This window comes from Alexandromys fortis, unplaced genomic scaffold, assembly GCF_014885135.2.
Source record: "Alexandromys fortis isolate MF-2015 unplaced genomic scaffold, M_Fortis_MF-2015_v1.1 scaffold_51, whole genome shotgun sequence".
Lineage (NCBI taxonomy): Eukaryota > Metazoa > Chordata > Mammalia > Rodentia > Cricetidae > Alexandromys > Alexandromys fortis.
In genome coordinates, this window is record NW_026067925.1 from 4,960,059 (window position 1) to 4,983,353 (window position 23,295).

The 23,295-nt window shown below is 36.4% G+C and overlaps 1 protein-coding gene across 5 annotated transcripts in view; it reads right to left on the reverse strand.

Moving 5' to 3' along the window:
* Window positions 1–23,295, reverse strand: part of Akt3 (AKT serine/threonine kinase 3) — a 226,339-nt gene that overhangs the window by 16,193 nt on the left and 186,851 nt on the right. For all 5 annotated transcript variants that reach the window (XM_050142952.1, XM_050142949.1, XM_050142951.1 and 2 more), the window contains 3 exons: window positions 22,906–23,034; window positions 13,859–14,073; window positions 6,160–6,247 (listed from right to left, as the gene is read on the reverse strand). In XM_050142952.1, coding sequence (XP_049998909.1) covers window positions 6,160–6,247; window positions 13,859–14,073; window positions 22,906–23,034 — 432 coding nt within the window. The remainder of the gene's footprint in view (window positions 1–6,159; window positions 6,248–13,858; window positions 14,074–22,905; window positions 23,035–23,295) is intronic.

Here is a 23,295-nt window from a genome sequence, read left to right on the forward strand (position 1 = left end):
ATATAAAATCAATCCATAGGCATTTCTGAAAGGTTATGCTATTTATATCATATGGAAAAACTAATGTTAGTTTTGACAGCTGTCTATGTTCTTTTACATCCTACGTAAAATACCTCATGACCAAAACAAGGCAGCAATTATGATGTTCAGCAACGAGAGTGTCTAATATGTATTTGGAATGCATCTTTCTCTGGATAAAGTTTAAAAAGTAAGCCATCATTTGAGGGAGATAAGAGCAGCAACTTGATAATACTCAGAAACCTGTGTCTCTCTTCTTGTTTCCTGTTCCATGGAAACAACCACAATCACTAACATCCGGATAATCGCCTTCTGTCATCCAACTCTTCAACTAGAAATGCTAACAGGACACTAAAATACCCTGTCTGACTCAGAAATTTCCATTACAACACTTGCATGACGTTTCACCAATGAACTTGAGATATGTTGCAATAATGTGTTCTAAACACAGACTCCATTCTAGACCATGCATGTTTCCCAGTACTTAGTACCACTCGTCTACACTCCTATTCTCCATGTCAAAGCCACATTTCCCAACCCCTCTGTCATCCTTTTCTTCCTATAGAGGAAATCCATCCTTCAACTCGATACTCCTGACTCCCAGAGGTTTACATTCTCTCCTGTTCGAACTCAAATGCTGGTTCCTTAGACAAGTTTTTTTTTTTTTTTTATTGAATTAAAACACTTTTCCTCTTGCCTCTCCTTATACTTTTAGACTAAAATCCGTTTCTATTTCTTTTAAGTTTTCTATAGAATCCATATTCCTTTTCCTTCCTTGATGCCTCAATTTTAATTTCCGAGGCCCCTGAAAATTAATACCCATCACTGTGGTGGTGTGAACAGGAATGGCCCCCATAGACTCATGTGTTTGAATGCTCAGCCCATGGAGAGTGACACCATTAGGAGACATGGCCTTCCTGGAGTAGGTGTGGCCTGTGGGAGGAAATGTGTCACTGGAGGTGGGCTTTGAGGTCTCATATGCTCAAACCTAGCACAGTGTGACATTCTCTTTCCACAGTCTTAGGATTCAGAAGTAGAACTCTCAGCTCCTTCTCCAGCCCCATGTCTACCTGGATGCTACCATGTTTCCTGCCATGATGATAATGGATTAAACCTCCGAAACTGTAAGGTGGGCCGAATTAAATGTTTCCTTTGTAAGAGTTGCTGTGGTCACACTGTCTCATCACAGCAATAAAACCCCAACTAAAACAATCACTGAGGCAGACTTTTAATGGGATTCTTTTCTAGACCCTCTCCCTGCTACTATACCAAGAAATCTAGAAAAAGTTCCTGTCCTGCATGCCATTTCCTCTCACCAGGCACAGGAGTAGCACTATTCCCAAGGTATACTATGTGCTCAGGCATCTCTCCACTAACACATCTCTTCTTGTCTCTCCAGTCAGTCATACCCCTTACTACTGCTTCTTCTTTCCTTAAATTGTTCTTCTCCCTTTCTTAAATATCACATTTCCATTAATTTCAATATCATATTTCCTTTAATTTTCCTTTCTATGTTATCAAAGCCAAGAAAGGTCAATGACTGAAGTGTAGAGCAAAAGACAGCCTTAGAATGCACGCTAAAGAAAAACTCATACAAAACACACCAGGTAGATGCAGAGACCTATAGTAAATGATGAATTGCTAGCATTTCAAACCACTTTTAAACAGTACTGCCGAGAGTTTAGTGGGTGTAGCCCTATGGTGGAGAGCTTAGCTAGCAATTATGCAACCTGGGTCTAATCCCTAACACTGCAAATATCAGAACTGTTATCTATAAAGCAACAATCGTAATTATCATATGCTGTGATGTTTATCATAAGAAAGAAAAAAATCCTTGGAAAATGGCAGCACAGAAATGGTGACAAGAGGAAAAGTCTGCTGCTGGATGTGATGTTACAGCTGAAAGCAGACTGAGTGGAAACAGACACTGCAGAGTCTAGACACACCCTCCAACAAAAAAACAACTGAGATAGCTAGTAAGATTATGGCAGAGGTAAAATGGAACCAGAAATACCAAAGAAATCACAAGAGAGGTAGGCAAAAAGAAAGGCAAAAAAGACAAGCTAAAATCAGCCAGACAACTCTATCAATAAATGAATTAAATGAAGATAGCTATATATTACATTTCATTAAGTCATACGTTATGCAGTAAGAAAAAAAACAATAAACTACATGCCAAAACTTAATCTTATTTATAATTTAAATAGATAAAAGTAAAATGATGAGAAAAAACATACTACACACACACATACAACCTTATATTTAGTAGGAGAAAAAACAGTAACTAGTCCCATGGGTTAATTCATCAAGATATACCACTTCCAAATTTAAACATATATACAGTTGACAGTGCAAATTCAGAACACAGAAAGTGGGCTAGGAGTGCAGCTCTGTGGCAGAGCACTGGCCTCGCACATGGAAGGATCTGGGTTTGAGTAGATCACTGAAAAAAAAATTATCAAATAAACAAAACCAAAAAAGATACACAAAATTAAAAAGATGTTTACAATTGTGGCTGAAGATTTCAACAACTGCTTGTCAGTAACTGATAGTACCAGTACATGGAAGAATGCTGCCGACATGAACTGCACCATCTGCCATCTTAACAGAACATGTGTCCCATACCCACAGGAGCATCTTGGGAAAGCATGCTACAGAGTAAAAGGCAAATCTGTGTTTCTTCTTCTCCTCCCTACTTTATCCCTGGTAGTTTAAAGTTATAAAAAATGTCACAAAAAAGTCAAACAACAAAATTATCCAGATTCAATGATAACTCAATGAACTTCTATAATTACAGCAGCCATTTGGTTCTCCTCATCCCCAATACTTAGTTGTTCCTTTTAATCTTTCCAATATGCCATATAGATAAAATATTTAAAATATTTTCTAAAGGAAAATGTAGTTCAAAATGAAAACACAGGTCTTTTAAAGTCTCAAGAGCATCAGCTCTCAGCCTTCCTACTCTGCGACCCTTATACAGTTCCTTGCGTTGTGCTGACCTGACCCCCCCGCCATAAAATCATTTTGTTCTTATTTCAAAACTATAATTTTGCTACTGCTATGAATTGTAATGTAAATATCTGTTTTCCAATAGCCTTAGGCGATCCCTGTGAAAGGGTCATTTGACCCCCAAAGGGGTCATGATCCACAGGTTAAGAAATGTTGGCTTAGGAAAAAAAAAAAGTCTCAACAATAATCATGGTTCTAACCTACAAAACTAGCAAAATAAACGCAAATGTGGCAGAATGATGAAATAATCAAATGGGCTAAGTGAGACTGCACAGTGGCAGCACACTTCCCTAGCACATGACATGTAAGACCTTGGTTAAGTTCAAGTCCCAGCATGCACGTGCTCGCTCATGCAAGCACACACACACACACACACACACACACACACACACACACACAGATAAAATCCCAAACAAACAAGCAAACCCACAATAGAGAAAAATTAATGAAATCCAAATTAATTTGATTCTTTTCAAATCTGAGGCTGGGTTTGAAAGAGAGCTCCATGTAATTGTTGCTCTTCTTGTACAGGACTGGAGTTTGGGCCCCGGGCTCCAGAACACTCATGGCAGCTCACAATTATCTGTAATACTATGAACTCCATGGAAACTACACACTCACGGACATGACACTATACAAACACAGAGTGAGTACTTACATGTGTAGGCAAAACACTCATACACACATAAAATAATTCTAAAAATATTAAAATAAATAAATGAAATAAAATCCGAGGCTGGACTAGTTAGTAGTGCATACCTGTAACTCAAAGTACCAATGGAGAGAGGACGTTGAGTTTGAGGGCAAGACAGGTTACACAGGAAGACCCAGCAGGAAAGATCATGGTGACGAGTTACACCAGCAAACAACCTGCCAGAAAAATCTTCCACCTTAAGGGTGCTAAAACAATCATATTCTCCTAAGGCTCAAATGGCTGTCCCTCTCTGCAAAGGGGGTAGAGGACAAGATGCACTGGAGAACAAAGGCTCAGCTCTTCCGCCTTCTCCTGAAGGTTCCATGCTACTGTAGCTAGTTCACTTCAGACAATGATTGAGACATAGTTTTAAGGTACTAAATATGTCAGCTCTACTGTGTCACAAATATTTAGAAAGGGGCAAAAAAGGGCAGGTTTTGTGAATTCAAGGTCAGCCTGGTTACCACCATCAGTTCTATAGTACACAGAGACACACAGTGAGACTGTCTCAAAAAACATTTTAATTAGAAAACTAGGCATTAATTATGGACTAATACATAAAATAATAAACACAAAGTTTATTAGTAAGTAATAGTGCCCAACTTTAAAGATGAAATACCTAATCATACGTAAGTTACATATTTGAATTTTTATAACACTTATTTATCTGACTGTATGTAGAAGGGTCTGCATGTGGCACAGCTCACATGTGGAAGTCAGAAGACACCTGGTAGGAGTAGGTTTCTCTTTCTACCATGTGTGTCATGGGGACTCGCAATAAAACTACCACAGCCTCAGTTGTGCTGTGGCTTCTCCAACCTGGCTTCATTTCATTCCTCGTGGCCATATCAGGTGATCTTGACCCAGTAAGTAAGCACAGGTGCTTATGCCTGACCATGCATTATTTCCAGTTCTTTTGTAGTACAGAGACATGATAACGAGAGCATAGCTCACAGACTTTCTTAGGTATACCTCTACCTCGTAAGGATCATTATCTATCTTGTAATGTGGATGCAATTGCCTGCATCAAGTCAATAAACATTCACAGCTTTCAGAATGCTGATGAGTTTCATAGAGTTTGTGAAAGACCTAGAACATACATGTGCTTTCACATGTTAGAAACTCAAAATATGTAAGTTTGGTTAAAGTGAAGATTTAAGTAAATATTTAAATGGACAATTACCTTAAATGCTTAGATACAGAAAGAGAAAAAAAACACCAAATTTCCCATTGCCAACAATCTAACATAAAAGTGAAAAATCAATCATTTCCCCTATGATTTGTACTGGTATCCTTTTATGGGACTCAAAGAGGAAAGAATTTGGCACAAAACAAATATTTCAGATAAAAAAATAAAGAAATCCAGAAATGGTTAGATTAGATAAATTAATTAGATAAAACATCAAGTAAAGTAAATTACTGAGCATCAAAATTTCACACTAAAATTTTATATAAAGAGCTGGAGTCGTATAGTAACTAGCACACAAACATGAGAACATGAGTTCAGCGTTCCAGCACCCGCGAAAAGCTAGGCATGGTAGCACACAGTGATACCCCACGGCTGAGGGACATAGACGAGCAGATCCTTATTGCTCACTGGCCAGCCAGGCCAGCCTCATCAGTAAGCTCCGAGGCTCAGTGTAAGAGAATGCAGAATAATATGACTTAAACCCACTGCCACATACACACATATAAAAAAATTATGGAAGCATTTAAAAATCAAAATCAGTATCTGTATTAACAATATCTGAAGGCAAAGTGAAGTACTAAAACTGGCAGAGATATGCATGTGCTGTACATCTGGAACCCAGCACTGTGAAGGCCAGACAAGAGAACCACAGTGACTGACGGCAGGCCCAGAATGCACAGCAAGCTGCACAGCAGCCTGAGCCAAGTGTGACACAGTCTTAAGTAATGAACAAACACCAAAAGGAAACATGCGCTTTATAATTAAAATAAAGGTACATAATTGGCAGCAATCATTTCTGTGGGAAATAAAGTTATGTTGCAAGTAACAGAAAGGATACAAATAAGACCATACATCCTTACTTTGTTAAATACAAAAACTGTTTTACTGCAAATTGTTTTAAAAATAAAGAATCTGTATATTTAAATGAGAAATGTTCTAAATTAAGACATAAAGGCAATTTTTATAAATTATTATTTCTTTTTTGGCTTATCTAAATGAAAACCAAAATGTTAGGTGTCTTCTTTTTCAACTGGAAGAAATAAGGCTGAAGAAATTATTATTAAAAAAAGACAAAATAAACTCTTGACAATTGGGAGGAGTTTCAAGAGGCACAAAATTACAAATAAAAAATTATGCTAAGAAGTTTGGTTATTGTTTAAACACCAAAGTAAAATAGGAAATATCACTGCATTATTAAATTCTATTCCCATAAATTTCTGCTGTGTAGAGTATCACAAAGACATCTTACCTTTTTGTCGTACACATCTTGCCAGTTTACTCCAGAAAAGAAACTATGCCTCATAATTTCTTTTGCATCATCTGGCCCTCCACCAAGGCTGTGAGTATAGAAATAAAATTTAAAAAATGGAAAACATTTACATAAGTCACACAAATAAAACCTTTTGTGTAGATAAAATTTACCTTGTTCGAAATAATTTTAAATGCATAGCCATAAAAATAAAAATTAAATAACTTTAATAACTAAAATTTTCAAACATATTACTAAATAAGAACCATCCTTAGACCAAGGTAAAAGATAAAGGCTTTGGAGAGCACTCTACAGAGGCAAGCACTTCTTAGAGAGGGGGTAATGAACAAGTGACCAACTCCCACGTAGAGATAATGCAGCCCCTCTGGGGGTTACAAGACTCAGAAATACACAGGTATCACCAGGTATAATGGAAGATATAGCCACTGTTCCTTTTTTAGTAACTGAGTCCAAACTGTTCCTTTGTTAATGTAAATCCCAAAGTAAACAACTGGTTAGAGACACATCTGTGATCTTATGGAGTTAGTGGTGAAGTTAATCCCAAGACTGAAGTGGCTGGGGCAGACAGATCTGAGTTCAAGGTCAGCCTGGTCTATACAGTGAGTTCCAGAACAACCAGCGGTACAGAGAGAGACCAAGACCATGTATCAAAAAGAAAAACAATAAAACTATCTCTGGAGAGCACTGTTCCAAATAAAATCTCACGCTGCTGTCATGTCGCTAAAGAATTGCACAGAGACAATATTGGTTACCCATGAAACATCCTTACAAGTTAATCTGCTGTGCAATTCAGAACATAAAAATAAAAGTTAAAAATAGGAAAAAACAAGTATTTTGTATCTTTTAAGGTTTAATTTAGTACTTGTTCATTAAAAAGAAAATATGTATGAAAAATAAGACTGGAAAGGAGGGAGAAGAAAACAGAAAAAAGAAAAAAATGAGAGAAAAAGAAGGTAAAGGAACATACTGGAGTTTGGATCTAACATAGGAAACTCTCTTTCAAGTTAATCAAGCACAGATGCATGTGTGTATGAGTTCATTAGGATTTTTCCCTATTTTAAAGGACGTAAAGTGTAATAAATACAAAGAAAAAGAATAGAATGTTTCCATTATCAACCAGCCGCAAAATTATTCTCACAGAAAACATTTCATTTTTGCTCAATTACAAATTCAACTATAAATGAATTTATACTTCTACTTAATTCTGACTTGGTCCTGTCTGTTTATGGTAAAGCCAGAGAAGAAACTCAACCATGATCTGCTTCTGTCAGCGAGTGCGGAAAGATGAGAGACTCCACAGGAAGAGTGCTTCCTGCACTTCCTCTACCTCTCCCGGCATTTACAATGCCCCAGAAACCAAACGTTCTTCAACCAAATCTCGTCTATTAACCTTTCATTCATCACTTTATTAGGTCTAAAGAATAAAAGCAACAAATCAAACACTGACTTAAAGGACTTGTCAATTTAGGTAGTAGAAGAAATGCCATCCCCATAGCCAATTTCAAAATACCACAGTAGATCCAATCACTATATATTGTTTCCACACAAATACAACGTCAGAAACAAGAACATGGAACCAAATTATAAGAGTGATAAATTGTGACTTATTGTTTTGTTTGTACTATTCTTGATTTAATTTGTATCATTTGATTAAAACAATCAATGACTGTTGAATAAAAGGTACAGCTTACTACATCCCTGGAAATTTAACAACTAGTTCTGGTGATCTGTGCATGCCAACATTAACACATCACTAGCCAGGAAACAAATCAAACCAAACCAAACCAAACAAAACCCAAACAGCTAAGGAAAGTAGGGCAGACTAACTGTCCCTGAACTGTGGCTGTCAGGACTGTCACTGAAAGAAACCCGACACAACTAGTAGACCCAAGAACAGCTTTGGTGGGAAATGCAAGCAAGCCTGCTCTAGGATCCTCAGAGAAGTCTTTAATTAAAACACTCCAGAGAAAAACATTAGATTGTATAATAGGATAGCAAAATTCTTATCTGGAACCTTCAGTCTTATGATTTCGTATTTAAGATTAAAGCAACTGATTCCTGTTTTTCCAGGGGATGCAATCTCTCCCCTGGTATGCTGTCTCTCCCTGGGAGGCAGAGATCAGTATTGGGTTAACAAAGTCATCCTAAACTTGGCCTAAGGAACAAAAAAAGCAAAAACACCAAAATATTTATTTCTGAAAAGAATTTAATATTTCAAAGTATAAATCAAACCAGTTTGCATAAAAAATCAGAACTCTATTTTCTTATAGTTTACAGTTAGTTTATAGTTCACAATATTGTTTTATGTGTACTTGAGAAGGCACATGAATTAGTGAAGCAGTCATTCTATAAGTTAAAAAATTTCAATCTGGATTTAGTTGTTCATTTTTGTATAAAACCCCAGTTCTTTTGCAATAATTGTTTTAGGAAATAGCTAGCATGTTTATCAACATACATAAGATAGTGCCAGTGAGTGCTATGCAATTCCGAAATTATAGTTATAGATTTCATTTTAGAAGCTCAAATCCATTAGCACAAAATTCTTCGAAATATGAAGATGTCAAAAAATTTAATGTCAATGGCCCCCTAATATATAATTTAAATACTTCAAAATGATGTCAAAATATGAGTTGAACTGATGCTTTGGACTTTTTTATGCCTAAGCCCATAAACTTCAACATCGGAATACCAAATAAGCCGTTAGCTCCCATGTATTCCTTACTATGAGGAACATCACAGAACTCCTATTTTCCTATAGTAGTATACCCAACATGAGGTGGTGGTTTTCATGTAAGCTGTGCTGGAGGATAAAGGAAAGACATGCAGAAGGGTCACAGAGTAACAGAGAATAAGCTTCTGGTAGAAGTGTGGATGGGAAGGTTTCAGTTTTCTCTAAGGGGTTGGCCAATGGGAGTGTATGGGCAACACAAATTGGACCTGCAGTAGTTCTTTATTTTCTTCCTCTTCTTTTTCTTCCTCTTCCTCCTCTCCTTCCATTTCCTCTTTTTTGGGAGAGAGGTCACAAGGGTGGGCAGACTTGGGAGGACTGGGAAGTGAGTGTTATTGGGGTGCATGATGTGAAATTCCCAAATAATCAATAAAATATTATATTAAAAAAGCCCAAAGATGGTTAATCCTTTAGGAGAATTCACAGCAATTCAGCAAAGAATACAAAAAAAAAAAAAAAAAAATTAAGTAGCACCTAAAGTAGCTGAATGAAAAAAAGAAATCCCAGTATCTGATTATGTTCAAAGCCTTCTGGAGAATGTTGCTGGCTTTATTTTTCCTATAGCTAAACTGTTATTTCCCGGGTTTCTGCCCAGGCCCTCCTCTTTTCACACTCTCCTTTCTGTGCTACTTTTCAGTCTCCAGTTACCTCCCAGATGTCTACAGTTGGCTACTATGACTCTTTTAAGCATTGGCTGCATTTCTTCCAGATGATTACTTGACATTTCCTTCTAGGTTTGCCAACCTTAGACTTGCTATAAAGTTACTTTCAGCACACACTTCTACAAGCCTCTGTCTTTGCTTGTCCTCCCTAAATTAATCACCCTAACTGGGTACTTCTAGGATTATCCATACCATCTTCCTTACATTTTTATTTATTCACAGCTGTATTGTTTCTTTTTTAAAGTCTTTTAAAGAACCAGCTTTCTTAACTAGAAATATTTGCTTATTGTTTTTAAGACATAATCTTCTTAAAGTGTTCAGGCTGGCCTCAAACCCTAAATCCTCTTGCCTCAGCATCCTAAGCAATGTATCTGCCATACAAGTTTTGTAAAGTGTTCTGTCTTCCTGTCCTTTACTTTTCAAATCAGACGACTCCACAGCTGCCAGGGCTGCTCTCTTATCACACATATCTCATTATACCATCTCTCTTATCACACAGATCTCGTTATACCATCTCTTTCTTTAAAGCAATCTTCCTGTTTTTCATCCTTCCCTGAATAAAGATTTTCTAAGAAACATAAGACCCTTACAGTCTAATACACCTGTTTCATCTTTCTATGATGCTCAACTCATATTCTATAGTTTAGGCACTGAGCTTTTCAAATGCCATGTTCACGTGCAAGTTTGACTATATTTTACATGCAAATGATGCCTGAAGCCATCAAAATCTCTTAGGCTAAGCTAATGATCAAGAGCATTTGCACATAGTTTGGCCTAAAAATATGCAAATAGGTTTGTGCCCTTTGTTATTCTATAAATGTCTAGAAAGATGTGCTCAAGCTATCTATCTCCGCATCCTCAGTACTTTGATACAGTAGTACAGAGACTTGACACATTATATAAAAGAGCTTTATAAGCCTGAGAGAAGAAAATATGTATCAGGGCCCTAACATTCTTGAAATTTACCTAACATATATTCAAAAGTTTCTAAGTACCTACTATGTGCTATCTGTACGATGGGAATGAGCCAATAGTAGATAAATTAATAGACTTTGTTTTGCCAGAAACTTAGAGGCATACAGAACAAAGAGTGACCAAAGTTGTCTGGAAGAGTCAGAAAAAGATGGGATAAAAATTCACTACCCTTGAAACCAAGTCAAATATTAGATTCTCCCCCACTCAAAAAGATGAAATGGTAGGTACAGCTCTGCTTAAAAACAACTTTCCAGTAAACTCTGCTCATTGTATAACAGGAATAATCACCTTACCTGCAATACATCTCAAAAACTACACTGAGAAGTTGGTACTGCAGACAGGATGAGAAGTACGATGCACACATCAGAAAATTTGGTTTTCTATTCCGGCTCCACATGAATTTTCAGTGAGACCACAGACACATCACTTACCTTCTGCACATGAAATGTTTATAGTATCTACTCAATCTACTTGGAAGGCCCCCTCAAAAAGCAAACTAAATCAACAGAAAAGCACCGACTCAGGGGGCTCACCTGTATTCCTGAACACAGGGTCTGCTCTAGTGTACTGTCTAGGTGAGGCGCACACTTGTGTTGAGGGATGGGGCCATCTTTTCCTAGTGCAGAGGTCAGCTCTCCTCTAAGGGGCAGAGTCAGCTCTCCTGCAGTACTCAGCAAGGGGCTTGCTCAACATGGCATGGTTCCCTTAATCCCTGTGCTAACAAGGGCCCCAAGACATAGATCTTGGCAGCAGCTCAGACCCAGAGTCTCCATGTCCCAGATGCAGCACATGTCACCCAGATCAGTATGGCCCCTGCAGTAACATGGCCCATGGACACCATCATTACTACCTAAGCAGATGAGAGAGCTGGCCAGGGTCTCAAGAGTGAGACAACTATCCCCACTCATCACTAGCTGCATCACACTGTAGAGCAGACCCTGCACCCGCCAGGGCAACATACTAATGCTGACCCTGCTGACATCAACACAGGAGAGCCAGCCCTGAATGCATGAGAGCAGGACAGCTGAGTACCCCACTCCCGAGCCCAATATGCTCCCCATAGCAATCAGGAGAGGGTCCTGTACCTTGCCTGGCAAAATAGTAGAGTTGGCCCTGGTGGTATGAGTTTGGGTGACCTGAGAGCAGGAGAACTGGCCCTGCTCCTTGCTGCAGGCCGCACTAGGTAAGCTGGTCTAGGCAGTGGTGGAGAGGAAAAAGCTGGAGAGCTGACCAATTCAACTACCACCCAGGCACAGACAGGGCTATGAGTTGTCCCACCTCAACACCCACTGAATCTATGAACTAAGGAAGCATGTGAAGGAAGGACCTACAAATCCATGACACAGGACAACAACAGGATATCCAAGAGGAATCTCCAATGAGAGCCCATTATCAGTGGTGTAGCAGAAGCCATAGACCTTTAGTCAAGTCAATGACTTACAGCAATGAGCACTGGCAAGTAAAGAGGAACAGACTAAAGGGTAAATTGTGTGACTCAACGGGCCACACTACAGCTTCCACAACAAGATTCCTTCCCTCCCTCCCTCCTCTCATTTTGTTTGTTATTGTTCCTTTGATTTGTTTTTTCTTTTAAATTTGGTTTGTTTTGGGAGGAGGTTGCAAGGCAGAGAGTGAATGAAAGGGGACAGAGATAAGTGGGATCAGAATGCATGATGGGAAATATACAAAGAATCAAGAGAAATTAAAAGAAATAAAAAAGAGATGGTAAACTCTTTATTATATATGGTTATTTCTGCTGAAAGCAGTATGACATTCTTAAAAATGTATATACATATACACATACACACACACACACACACACATATCTTTTGCATGTTTGGTGCACCTCAGGAGATCAGAAGAAAGTGTTGGAGCCCTTGGACTGGAGTTACGGATAGTTGTAAACCATTAGGTAGGTGCTGAGAACAGAACCTAGATCCTCTGCAAGAGCAGCCAGTCATTTAACCACTTATACCACCTCTTCAGCCCCACATTCTTATACACTTAAAAATGAGATACCTACAGCATCTCTGCTAAAGGAAACACCTCTGCTAAAGGAAACAAAGATCAAGTTCTAAAAATTCACATACTTCTTTCAAACATTAGAGATTCTCTCAAATACATGCTAAGAATGAATAAAAAAAAAAAACACTGGTAAAACATTAAGTGAGATATTCTGGGCAACCAAAAAGATGAAGTTGTCTATTCTCTAGATGCTTAGAGTTTAATGAGCTTTCGAGGAAGTTCTGATACTTATGGGGAGAAGACAGACTCTGCCTACCTCCTTGCTTGCCTGCCTCCTCTTCTCCCTCCTTCTCTCCCTCCCTCCCTCCCTCCTTCGCTCCCTCCCTCCCTCTGTCTCTCTCCCTTCCTCCCTCCCTCCCTCCTACTCTCCTCTCTCTCCCTCCCTCTCTCTCTCTCTCCCTCCCTCTCTCTCTCTCTCTCTCTCTCTCACACACACACCCATTTACACACACACATACACACACATACACACACACACATTATGGGAAGGTGGAGAAGATAAACACCACCTCAAGTTATGGGTTATTTTATAAACAAATCATTCCACATATAACTAGTGAGTATATTGTAAGCTAATACATAAATGTACAAAATACAACAACTGAGCAGTAAAGACTATAAGAGAGCTTAGATCGTAACCAAAACATATCTGTAAAAACAAAATTACAGTGTCTCGCCTTATAACCAATTTTTCAGCCATACCTGAAAAAAAAATAACAAAAAAGAGAAATGTTGCCGGGCACTGGTGGTGCGCGTCTTTAATCCCAGCATCTGGGAGGCAGAGACAGGCAGATCTCTGTGAGTTCGAGGCCATACTGGTCTACAGAGTGAGTACAGTACAGGCTCCAAAGCTTCAGAGAAATCTTCAACCAATCAAACAAACAAACAAAAATAGAAATGTTAGCCTGGATTAGTAGCAGAAAGAGTACAAACAAGCCTTTTTTCCTATGATGTGAATCAGGAGAAACATAAAAAAGCCCTAGGTACTGGAAAAAAAAAAGAAACCCTTCCATTCCTAGGGTAATTAAGACATTTTTTACTCATAATATACATAAAGATTTCTCAAAAGTCCTTATTTGAAAAGTTTGTATAATATTTTCAAATTAAGAAATAGTTTATGTGTTTTTAAACTGTTCTATATTATGGGCTTAAATAAGTCAGTATCTCAGTGGGAAAATGTCTATACCGAACACAATGGTTCCTGGAATCATATATATTTCAATTTATTTTCAAATCATGAACTCTAACCAAATTTATCAGCAATTTATAGACTGATATCAAGGCTTACCGTTTATTTGGATCCTTTATCAAGAGCCCTGAAAGCAATGATTTTGCATCTGAAGAGAGTGTTCGGGGAAATTTAATGTCTTCCATTAGTATTAGTTCAAAGAGTTTCTCATGATCCTGGTTGTAGAAAGGCAACCTCCCACACATCATTTCATACATGACAACACCCAGGCCCCACCAGTCTACTGCTCGGCCATAGTCATTATCTTCTAATACCTAGAAGTGAAACCAGCAAAATTATCATTATTGTTGTTCATCATCATCATCATCATCATCATCATCATCATCCACTCTCACTATATGGCCTAGGCTGGCCTGGAACTTCCTTCCTATGGAGGCTACACTGGCCTCAAATTCATAGAGATCTGTTTGTCTGCCTCTGGAGTGCCATGCCTAGTCCATGTACATTAACGGTTAAAGTATCATTCAAACGAAGTAAATTTTATATGAAAACAAAAAAACCCTTCAATTACTTATATAAAACAGTTAACATAAATTCAGAAACAATGTACAAAAAGCAAAAGTCATAAAGATTTTCTAAAATGAATTTGAAGTATATCCAAATCTACATAACGAAATGAAAACCATCAGCTAGTATGTTTGCTTATTTTCTTTTAGGTCTACTGCATTTCACACTCTGAGTCCTTCTAACAACTTAAAAAAATTAGGCCATGCTGGTGACAGATCACATATTGTGCACTGTACATTTTACTTTAAGAAGTAAGTTTAAAACAAGAAAGAAAACGGGGTGGAAAACTGGCTCTGTGGCTAAGAATGCTTAGAAGAGGTGGGTTCCAGTACCAGAATCCACCTGTTGACTCACAAAAATCTGTACCTCCAGTTTAAAGGGGTTAGACATCCTCCTCTTTGAGCATCTGGTGGCCATGATGCTGTGTGTGTGTGTGTGTGTGTGTGCGCGCGCACACACACATACACACAGTCAGACAGACATGCAAAACATTTATACGCACAAAATCTAAAAAAAAAATTTAAAGACAATAATACAAATCAAACAGTGAAAGATGAAAACACCAAACAATTTAAAGGATGATAGTATAGATTGTGGCTGTAAAACAATAAATATGACAACTTATGGGATCCCTTATATGTTTAAAGTCTTTCAGTAAATAGTGGAGGAAACGAATACCCGTAGTCACTGCTCTGACATATGATCTTTTTATATCTGAAGCCTCAGAAACAACAAACTTTAGCCAGGTGTGGTGGCACAGCACTCAAGAGGCAGAGACAGTGGATCTCTGGCATACAAAGTAAATTCTAAAACAGCCAGGACTACAAAGTGAAACTCTGTCTCAAAGAGAAAGAGAGAGAGATAGAAAGAGAGAGACAGAGAGAAGCTACGGAATCTTTGTGGTATATGTCCGTGTGTGTGTGTGTGTGTGTGTGTGTGTGTGTGTGTGTGTGTGTATGATGCAAAAACAATTTAGTTATGGCACAAAGATATCACTTGGCTACATTAAAACACTCTCTTCAAATCCAAACACGGCCACTTACTTGCGCGCTGACCCCAGCATGGAACTGCAACAGGAGAGCCCAAGGCCTTGTGCAAGGTAGGTAGGCCATGTGTTCTACCACTAAGTTATACCCTAACCGCAAATGTGACTCTTGTTCAATAGAATATTCCTCACGTAGAGACAACGTCCAGTACTTTATTTAGATAACTACATTTGAATTAATATTAAACTTCAGTTTATCTGATCCTTTCAAGCTTTGAGAAAACCTGATCTAGAATATGAATTACATCAACTAGAAAATTCTTATTTTGAATTAATCAAATGCTTTATTGAATTTTATGTATTTCTGATAGTTACATTAGAGTTAACTACTACAAAGGGCATTTGAGAAGAATGATTTAAAGGTGAAGGGCAGAATGTAAAACTTCAACCATATAGTTGTTTTATTGTCAAAGAAATCAAGAAAATCATCTGTAACTTAAGATCAAAAGCCTGGTTACTGTAACCAAAGAAAATATTTTCTGAAAGAGAAACTTTAGTTTTTTAATAGACAAAACATTCAAACTCAATGTATCTGAGTAAGTAATATGGGAACAAACAGAATACAAAGAATAGCCTCAGGAAGCATATGGAATTTTTTATTTCTTAAAATATATTATGGACCTTTTAAAGTAACAGTGACTATACTATCTCAAAGTTCACAGTGGAGTGCATAGTTTTCTAGACCTTTATCTTTATCTAACTGAGACAGAAATTTACCAAATAACAAAAGGAAACAAAAACCTAACTAATCTCTAACTGGATTCCTACAACACCAACAAAACAGTGGCATACATGAAAAGGAGCCAAATGTGGTTTTTAACCTCTTTTTTCATAAAACCATAAAAAGCATAAAGCTGGATTAACTGCCTTCTGAACCCACATTTCACCAGCCGGGTTCTCATCCCCAGCTGGCAAAACTGGCAATCCTTTATTTCTGTTTAAATACCTGGTTTTCAGCCAGAAGGGCAGGAGTACATAAAAAGAGGGTTTCATTTGGAAGAGAATAGCAACTGAAAACGAAAACTACATTGTAAGAAAGAACTGTTACATAAAATGTAATACATTTTTATTTACTTTTTAAAATAAACACATTCTTAATATACGTGGTTTTGCATCTGACACATGGACCTTTACTGACATACAGATACATGATAACGTAATTGGAACTGTTTGCTGGATCTCTTTGTGGTCAACAATCCTGATATAATGAATTGTATTACTGACATGCAGACTTTAGCATTGCTGGGAACACACTCTAACAACTCAGCCACACTCTTAAGAACCTTTGCTATGAACAACAAAGAAATATTTTATGTAAGTTGTGAGGTGAAATGTTCAAGAAATCAAGATAAAAATGACTGTTACATGCTACACAGACACAATGTGAAACATACTCAACTATTCATATTATACATTTTCTCTCAAATTTCCAAATGAAATTAATTATTCCAAACATAAGTATTTTATATTATTTTTGGGAAAAAGTTTTTCTTCCTTCTTCAAACTCCTTTTTCTAAAATTCTAGTAGTGCACTTTTTAAGGTAATTGTTAAAAATCTCTCTGTTCACTTCAAATGATGGCTTTTCTGCAGCAAACCAGCTCATCAATTTCATGGTCACTGTGAGACTGCTAAGGGTATGAAAGACAGTGGTGTAAAAGCACAGTAAGAGGGAAGTATACTTCAGCCCCATTCAACCTACTCTATCACCTTATTAGGCTATAATTGTAGATCAGAGCATATTCTGATAAGACGTCGGTTAAAAAAAATGATCTTGGTGAAATGACCTAAGTAAGCCTCACCTTAAAATGACACAGATTTTTACCTCAGCAAGGGTGCAGACATTTAGTGCTGCCTTCCATCCTAATGCCCTTTGTAATTTTAGATGTAGCCTGTCCACTCAAAACAATTTCCACAAAAACAAGGGACAAAAGAAAATGTACTAAAAGAAAAAGTATATGCCATTAAGTGAGGAGAGACCACGTAAAATCAAAAGTCAAACAGCACAAACTCCAAGAAACAGGCTGGGTTTCAATTTTCCTACCAGAACCCAGAAATTGCTTTACTCTCAGATATAATAAAACCTAATATTCAAGCATATTAAAGCAGGCATCAGTTAACACCAAACATTTGTTAACAGCTGATGAAAATACTTACACTTACATTTTAAAAATGGTAGGTAAATGAAAAACAATTTTAAATTGACAAACTCTTAAACAGTAATTTAAAGATATTTAAAAATTACGTATTTCAAAGTGACATTATCAAGTAAATGCTTCCAACATTAACATAATAGACATTTTCAAAAACATTTTATTTCCAGTATTATTTTACCAAATAAGATTTACTGTAAGTAAAGGGACACCTTTCTCAGTTTGCTAGTCAGGCCCAACAATGCACCCAAGGCTACCAATTATAAGGAGACGATGTATGCCCTGGAGTGGCTTGCTGCTCAATCAATAATCCTGACAGAACAGATGGGAGAAAAATCAAACATCTAAACAAACTGTCTACACACCTATGTTGTGAAAGTAAACTGTGAACTTGGATCAACCAATTTACCACTTTTTCAAATTTTTTTTTGGTAACCCCACATTTCAGGTAACTGACATATATGTTATATAAAAACATCAATATATATACTTCATCACTTCTAAAGGTTATTTCTCTATTCCTCACATCATCTGATATTTTATCAAGTTGGCACTTGATAAAAAAATGACAAAAGTTTTCTTATTCAGCTTTTAAGAGTACAGTTTCAAGAAGTAATAATAATAATTTATAATTCATAAAATTCTGAGTTTTATGGTTTGTCAATATTTTTCATATTACTATTTTAAATAACATTTTCTATTTAATGCCAACTGCTCTAACTCTTAATGTGGCATCCATAAATGTCATTCTATTGCTCTAAGTTTTATGTTACCTCCTAGCAGTCTACAAATGTCTAAAGGCAACTAACATCACAATTTCAAAAGCAAACCAAAGTCAGATTAGGAAAATCCCTCAAGACAAAAGTCAGGTGTATAAATATCAGGAACTAAATCATACATACATATATCTTCTTATAGTTCTCTACTGCTTTTTTAATGGCAAAGCAACAAACATTAATGAATTCTAAGAAACTGTGTCATTGTAAGTCAAGTAAAAATAGGCATCATTAGTGTTCCTTAAGTAACTAACTTAAGGTTACTGTTTTGTATATCCTTGGGAGTCAGAAAATTTACAATTAAACCTTGGACTGCATCTAAAATCATACCAAATTTTTTGATTCAGTAAATTAAAAAGAAGCTTATGTGGGATTTAGCTAAAAAAACAAACAAAAACCCTCCCACATTAGTAAAAAATACTAGCTGTAAAAGTTAAGGGGCATTTATTCTATTTGACTTCACGTTTAAACATATCCAGTTATGTGACTTTGGGATGACGGTTAACGTCACCCATAATAGGACCATAGTAAAGACATAAATTTAATCAAGTAACAAGCCAACTCATCTGATAGAGATTCTTAAATATAAATTCTAACTATCAAGCAGACAACAACCGGAACTAATTACTATGCTCCTGATGGGACTTAAAAGTATTTAACGTCCTGGTAATACTAGTGATGACATCTTTCCAGACTGTCAGAAAAAGGAAGTTTTAAAATAACACTTTTTCACAAGGCTCTGTAGTATAAAATAATTTCATAACTTTTCGGGATATAGCAAAAACCTGTTCAAGGACTACACTGAACGTAACTGTGCACACTACTATTTCTGCCTGCAGACTAAAGATGCAAACACATGTAACTGGCCGCACTCATCTCTCACCCAGAGTTCCCAAAGATGATACTGGCAGAGTCTCCCAGACGTTCTGTCCCTTCACCTACACTGCCTCACACTCATCTTTTCCTACTTACTTCTTAGGAAGTTAATGTATACTTCTGATTTAAAAATTTAATGTAGTTAATTTTCATTTGTACTATGATTTATTATAATAAAACAGATTTCTTTACCAAAAGTTACCAATTTTCAGAAGCATTTCATATCTTCTCAATACTTCATATCAGATATTAGACATCAAAAGAAAAATATACAGAATTCTAATAACCAAATGTTTTAGAAATGGGCTCTGAGAACTAAAAAGGGTGAATTTAAAAGTACATTTTAGTCAGTAGGGGGAATGCACTTTATACACTTAGAAAAATAAAATTTCCTATTTCAATTTTCAAAAATAACCACAGCTAGATATTATACATTTCTCAAAAATCAAGTCATTTCAGAATCTCTGTGTTTTTTAAGTTGGTTATCAAATAGTTTTATTTTTACACTATTACAGAAGTGCATTTCTCTGGGTTCCCCAAACCACCTTCCTCAACCTTGCCCATCTGTCACCATCTGCTTCTTTTTAGCATGTACTTTTTGTGTGATCACATAAGCATGTGAAAAATAACTAACATTCAGATGATTATCTGCTGGTACATTTGAGGACTGGGCACAATAAAAGTGAACTGCCAAAACGCACTTAACACTTTTAATTTTGTTGGGTCTTGCATGTAAGCTACATTTGATTTTCAAACTGTTTTACAGTTGGAAAGTTGAGCAGGTACTGCTAACTCAAGAGCAAAGCTGAGACTCCAAATAATTAGCACTGCATAAAATCATCTGGATTTAATAGGATCCAAACTAAATAATGAAATTTAAAAAATTATATGTGATTTCTATTTTCTTTTATAAATTATAGGTGTTTAAACCCAGCACAGACTACAAAAACAGAATCCTCTCAAGACATCTTATGGTCTATAATTTTCTAATGGATTGGTTTTATTTCCTTGGACTCCAACAAGAAAAATGAACTCATTCAAAGCTGTACATATCGATGACTTTCCAGAGATGCTGCACAATGCGATGTCTAGATCACAGTTTGTCAGAGCCTAATCTATATAATCTCCTCAAAGATTATCTTCCTATCAGAAAACTGCCACTAAAGGAATTATACTGTAAACGTGATTATTCATCAAAAGAGGTTAAGAGAAAATACTTATTTAGGTATTCATTTTTCAATTAATAGTATTTTATCTAGAAAATTACCTTTTCAGGTGTTATTTACCAAATAATAATAATAATCAGAGTCCATTCAAATATAAGCATTTCCCTAAATGTGCTGCAGGTCTGATATAAAGGGCATTTAATAAACTGGCGTTAGATGACTTCTCATATGATTTTTGAGGAATCTTTGGTGTTCACACCATCCAACTTTTTAAGTAGGAATCACTACAATCAGATAGAAATACCTGAAAAGAAGAGCGTGCAGGCTGCAAGGAAGGCTGCTGCATGCTGCCCACAGTCTGTACAGATAATGCTCAAAGAGCAGAAGTGAGAACACCAACGGGAATCTGAGTACTGGTAACTCTTAGAAACAAGTCTCTTTACATTCAGTTCTTGGTTTTGTCTTTCAGTTGATGTCTCCACAGAAAACAGTATTTTTGTTTTCTTAGAAGATCATCTGCTTCTCAAATGAGACATGTTTATCTTCTCCAGAATAATTTCTCCTAATTGTGACATAACTAATTTTGGTATTCTAAATCTGGGATGCCACATTCATCACAAATGTATAGCAAAAGCAACTGAACCAGAAAAACAAAGAATTTGTTTCTCTGACTTTCACAAAAACAAAAGTAGTACAGAAAATATGATCTTATAGTTGAATAAACAAAACATAATTTCTAAAATTTCATTTCTTTCACAAAAACAGAATTTTAAACTTTAGCCTCTATAACAGAGAAAATTACATGTTTGTTTGGCTAAACAACAATACTTGGAAATGTACTATATTTTAAGTATTAGCACTTATTTATAATTACTAGGTCTTTTGAAATGCTAATTGAACTCCTAGTTTAAAAAACTAATACTGTAAGGCAACATGCTAATAAATACATAATTTATTCTAATTTCTAATTTCTTTTGATTACCGTTTCCTGTCGGGCCATCATTCATATAATTGAAGATGAGAAGGTAGGCTTTGTGGTCTAGCAACCCTAATTAGAATCCTGTTCCTCCCGGGAAGCGCAGAAGAGTAATATGACCAAAATATATTATTTACATAGATGACACTCTCGAAGAATAAATACTTTTTTTTTTGTTTTTTAAAGAACCCTGAATTATTGTTTACCCCACAATACCCCCCTAGCTGGGTTCAGATTACTAAAATGAAAAATGAGTTTCACTACATTTCGCATGGTATTTAAATATCACAGGGACAGAGTGATGATTAATAACAGAAATCCTACTCATCAAAGAAAGATTCCTTCATCTTTAACATCAGCCACACTGTTTTTCCTGCACTCTAAGGGGGTGGGGCCATTGGTACAGCTCCCACCCCTTCTGACTGCCCTGTGTACTCCTTCCTCTTCCTCTGTGTTGGTTTCCTCCTTCTTAGTACTCATGTATCTGAGCAAACATCCCTTATGTAGCCATCGATCTGTGCAAGATTTTGTTACCCAAATGTATCTGCAGTAACTCCACCTCACATGCAATGGGTGGTATAATCTATGGATGTACTGTTTGAGTCTGTGAGTGTTTACAACAGCTTCAATGAATGACATATGACATATGACAAAAGTGATGCGGATCCTTTGAAAAAAGGGGAAAAAATGAGATGAAACACAAATGATCTTAGCAGCATTTTCCTTAACAGCCAAAATGGGTACAATGTGGGTGAAACTCAAAGACAATTTGCTAAGGGAAGAGCAAGACATAAAAGACGTCATGTCATGTAATTTTGTTTACATGAAATGTTGAAAAAGTTACATGGAGAACCTAGAGAGAAAGGATGAGAAACTAATGAGAAACTAATACACACACACACACACACACACACACACACACACACACACACACACACACACGGTTTCTGTCCTATAGAAGAAGTTCCTTGGGAGCAGTCATTTTCTATTTTTCTCCTACACTGGCACATCACACACACAAAATCCTCAAAACAGAGCAGAAACACAATAGATTCTTAAATAAACTAATGATCACCTCATAGATTGGGAGCCTCCTCCTCCTCCTTTCTTGTGAGCCACAAAATATAAGTGATTTTTTTCATTTTCCAAAAAAAAACCCAATTTCCAGTAGTTAAGCATGAACACCAACAAGTACTATAATCGCTGCTTCTTCATAAATTCCAAGATTGTTTAAAAAACTATAAAATGCTTATTGAATTATTCAATTATTCTATTTTCATAAGCAAAGTAAAATATAAAGAAATAAGACAAAATAAAATATTTAGCCAAGAAAAAATGATTTAATCTACTTTACTAAAACCACTACAAACTTTAACATATTAAAAACTTTATTACAAACCACAAAACTTAATTTCCACATCAGTAGCCTGAAAATACCTCATTAAATGAGTTAAAGGCAAAATAAATTCTGAATGAAATCTTGTTTTTTTTTTTTTTAAAGTAGGGAGTACTGCAATTTGAAAAAAAAATACTGTTTCCTCTTGAGAAACACTAGTGCTATTGTTCCTTTAAATGGAATTTAGGCCTACCTCTGGTGCCAGATATTCTGGGGTGCCACAGAATGTCTTCATGGTGGCTGCATCTGTGATTCCTTCTTTGCAAAGTCCAAAATCTGTAATTTTTATATGGCCATCTTTATCCAGCATCAAATTCTCCAACTGTGTAAAAACAGCATAAATCATTCTGTAAGTTTCAACATGAGAACAGTTTCAGAAAATGATTAATAAAGTACTAGAAAGAGACACGGGTATATTTAATGGAGTTGTCAGGCCTTGCAAGTCCTATAACTTCACATGTAAAATGAAGGATCTTTTATCAAACATTTGTTGTGAAAAAATTACTGACTTTAACACCAGTGGAAAAAGTAGCATAGCCTTAAGAACCATTTCTGATTAAGTTCTAATGATAAAAGACATCAG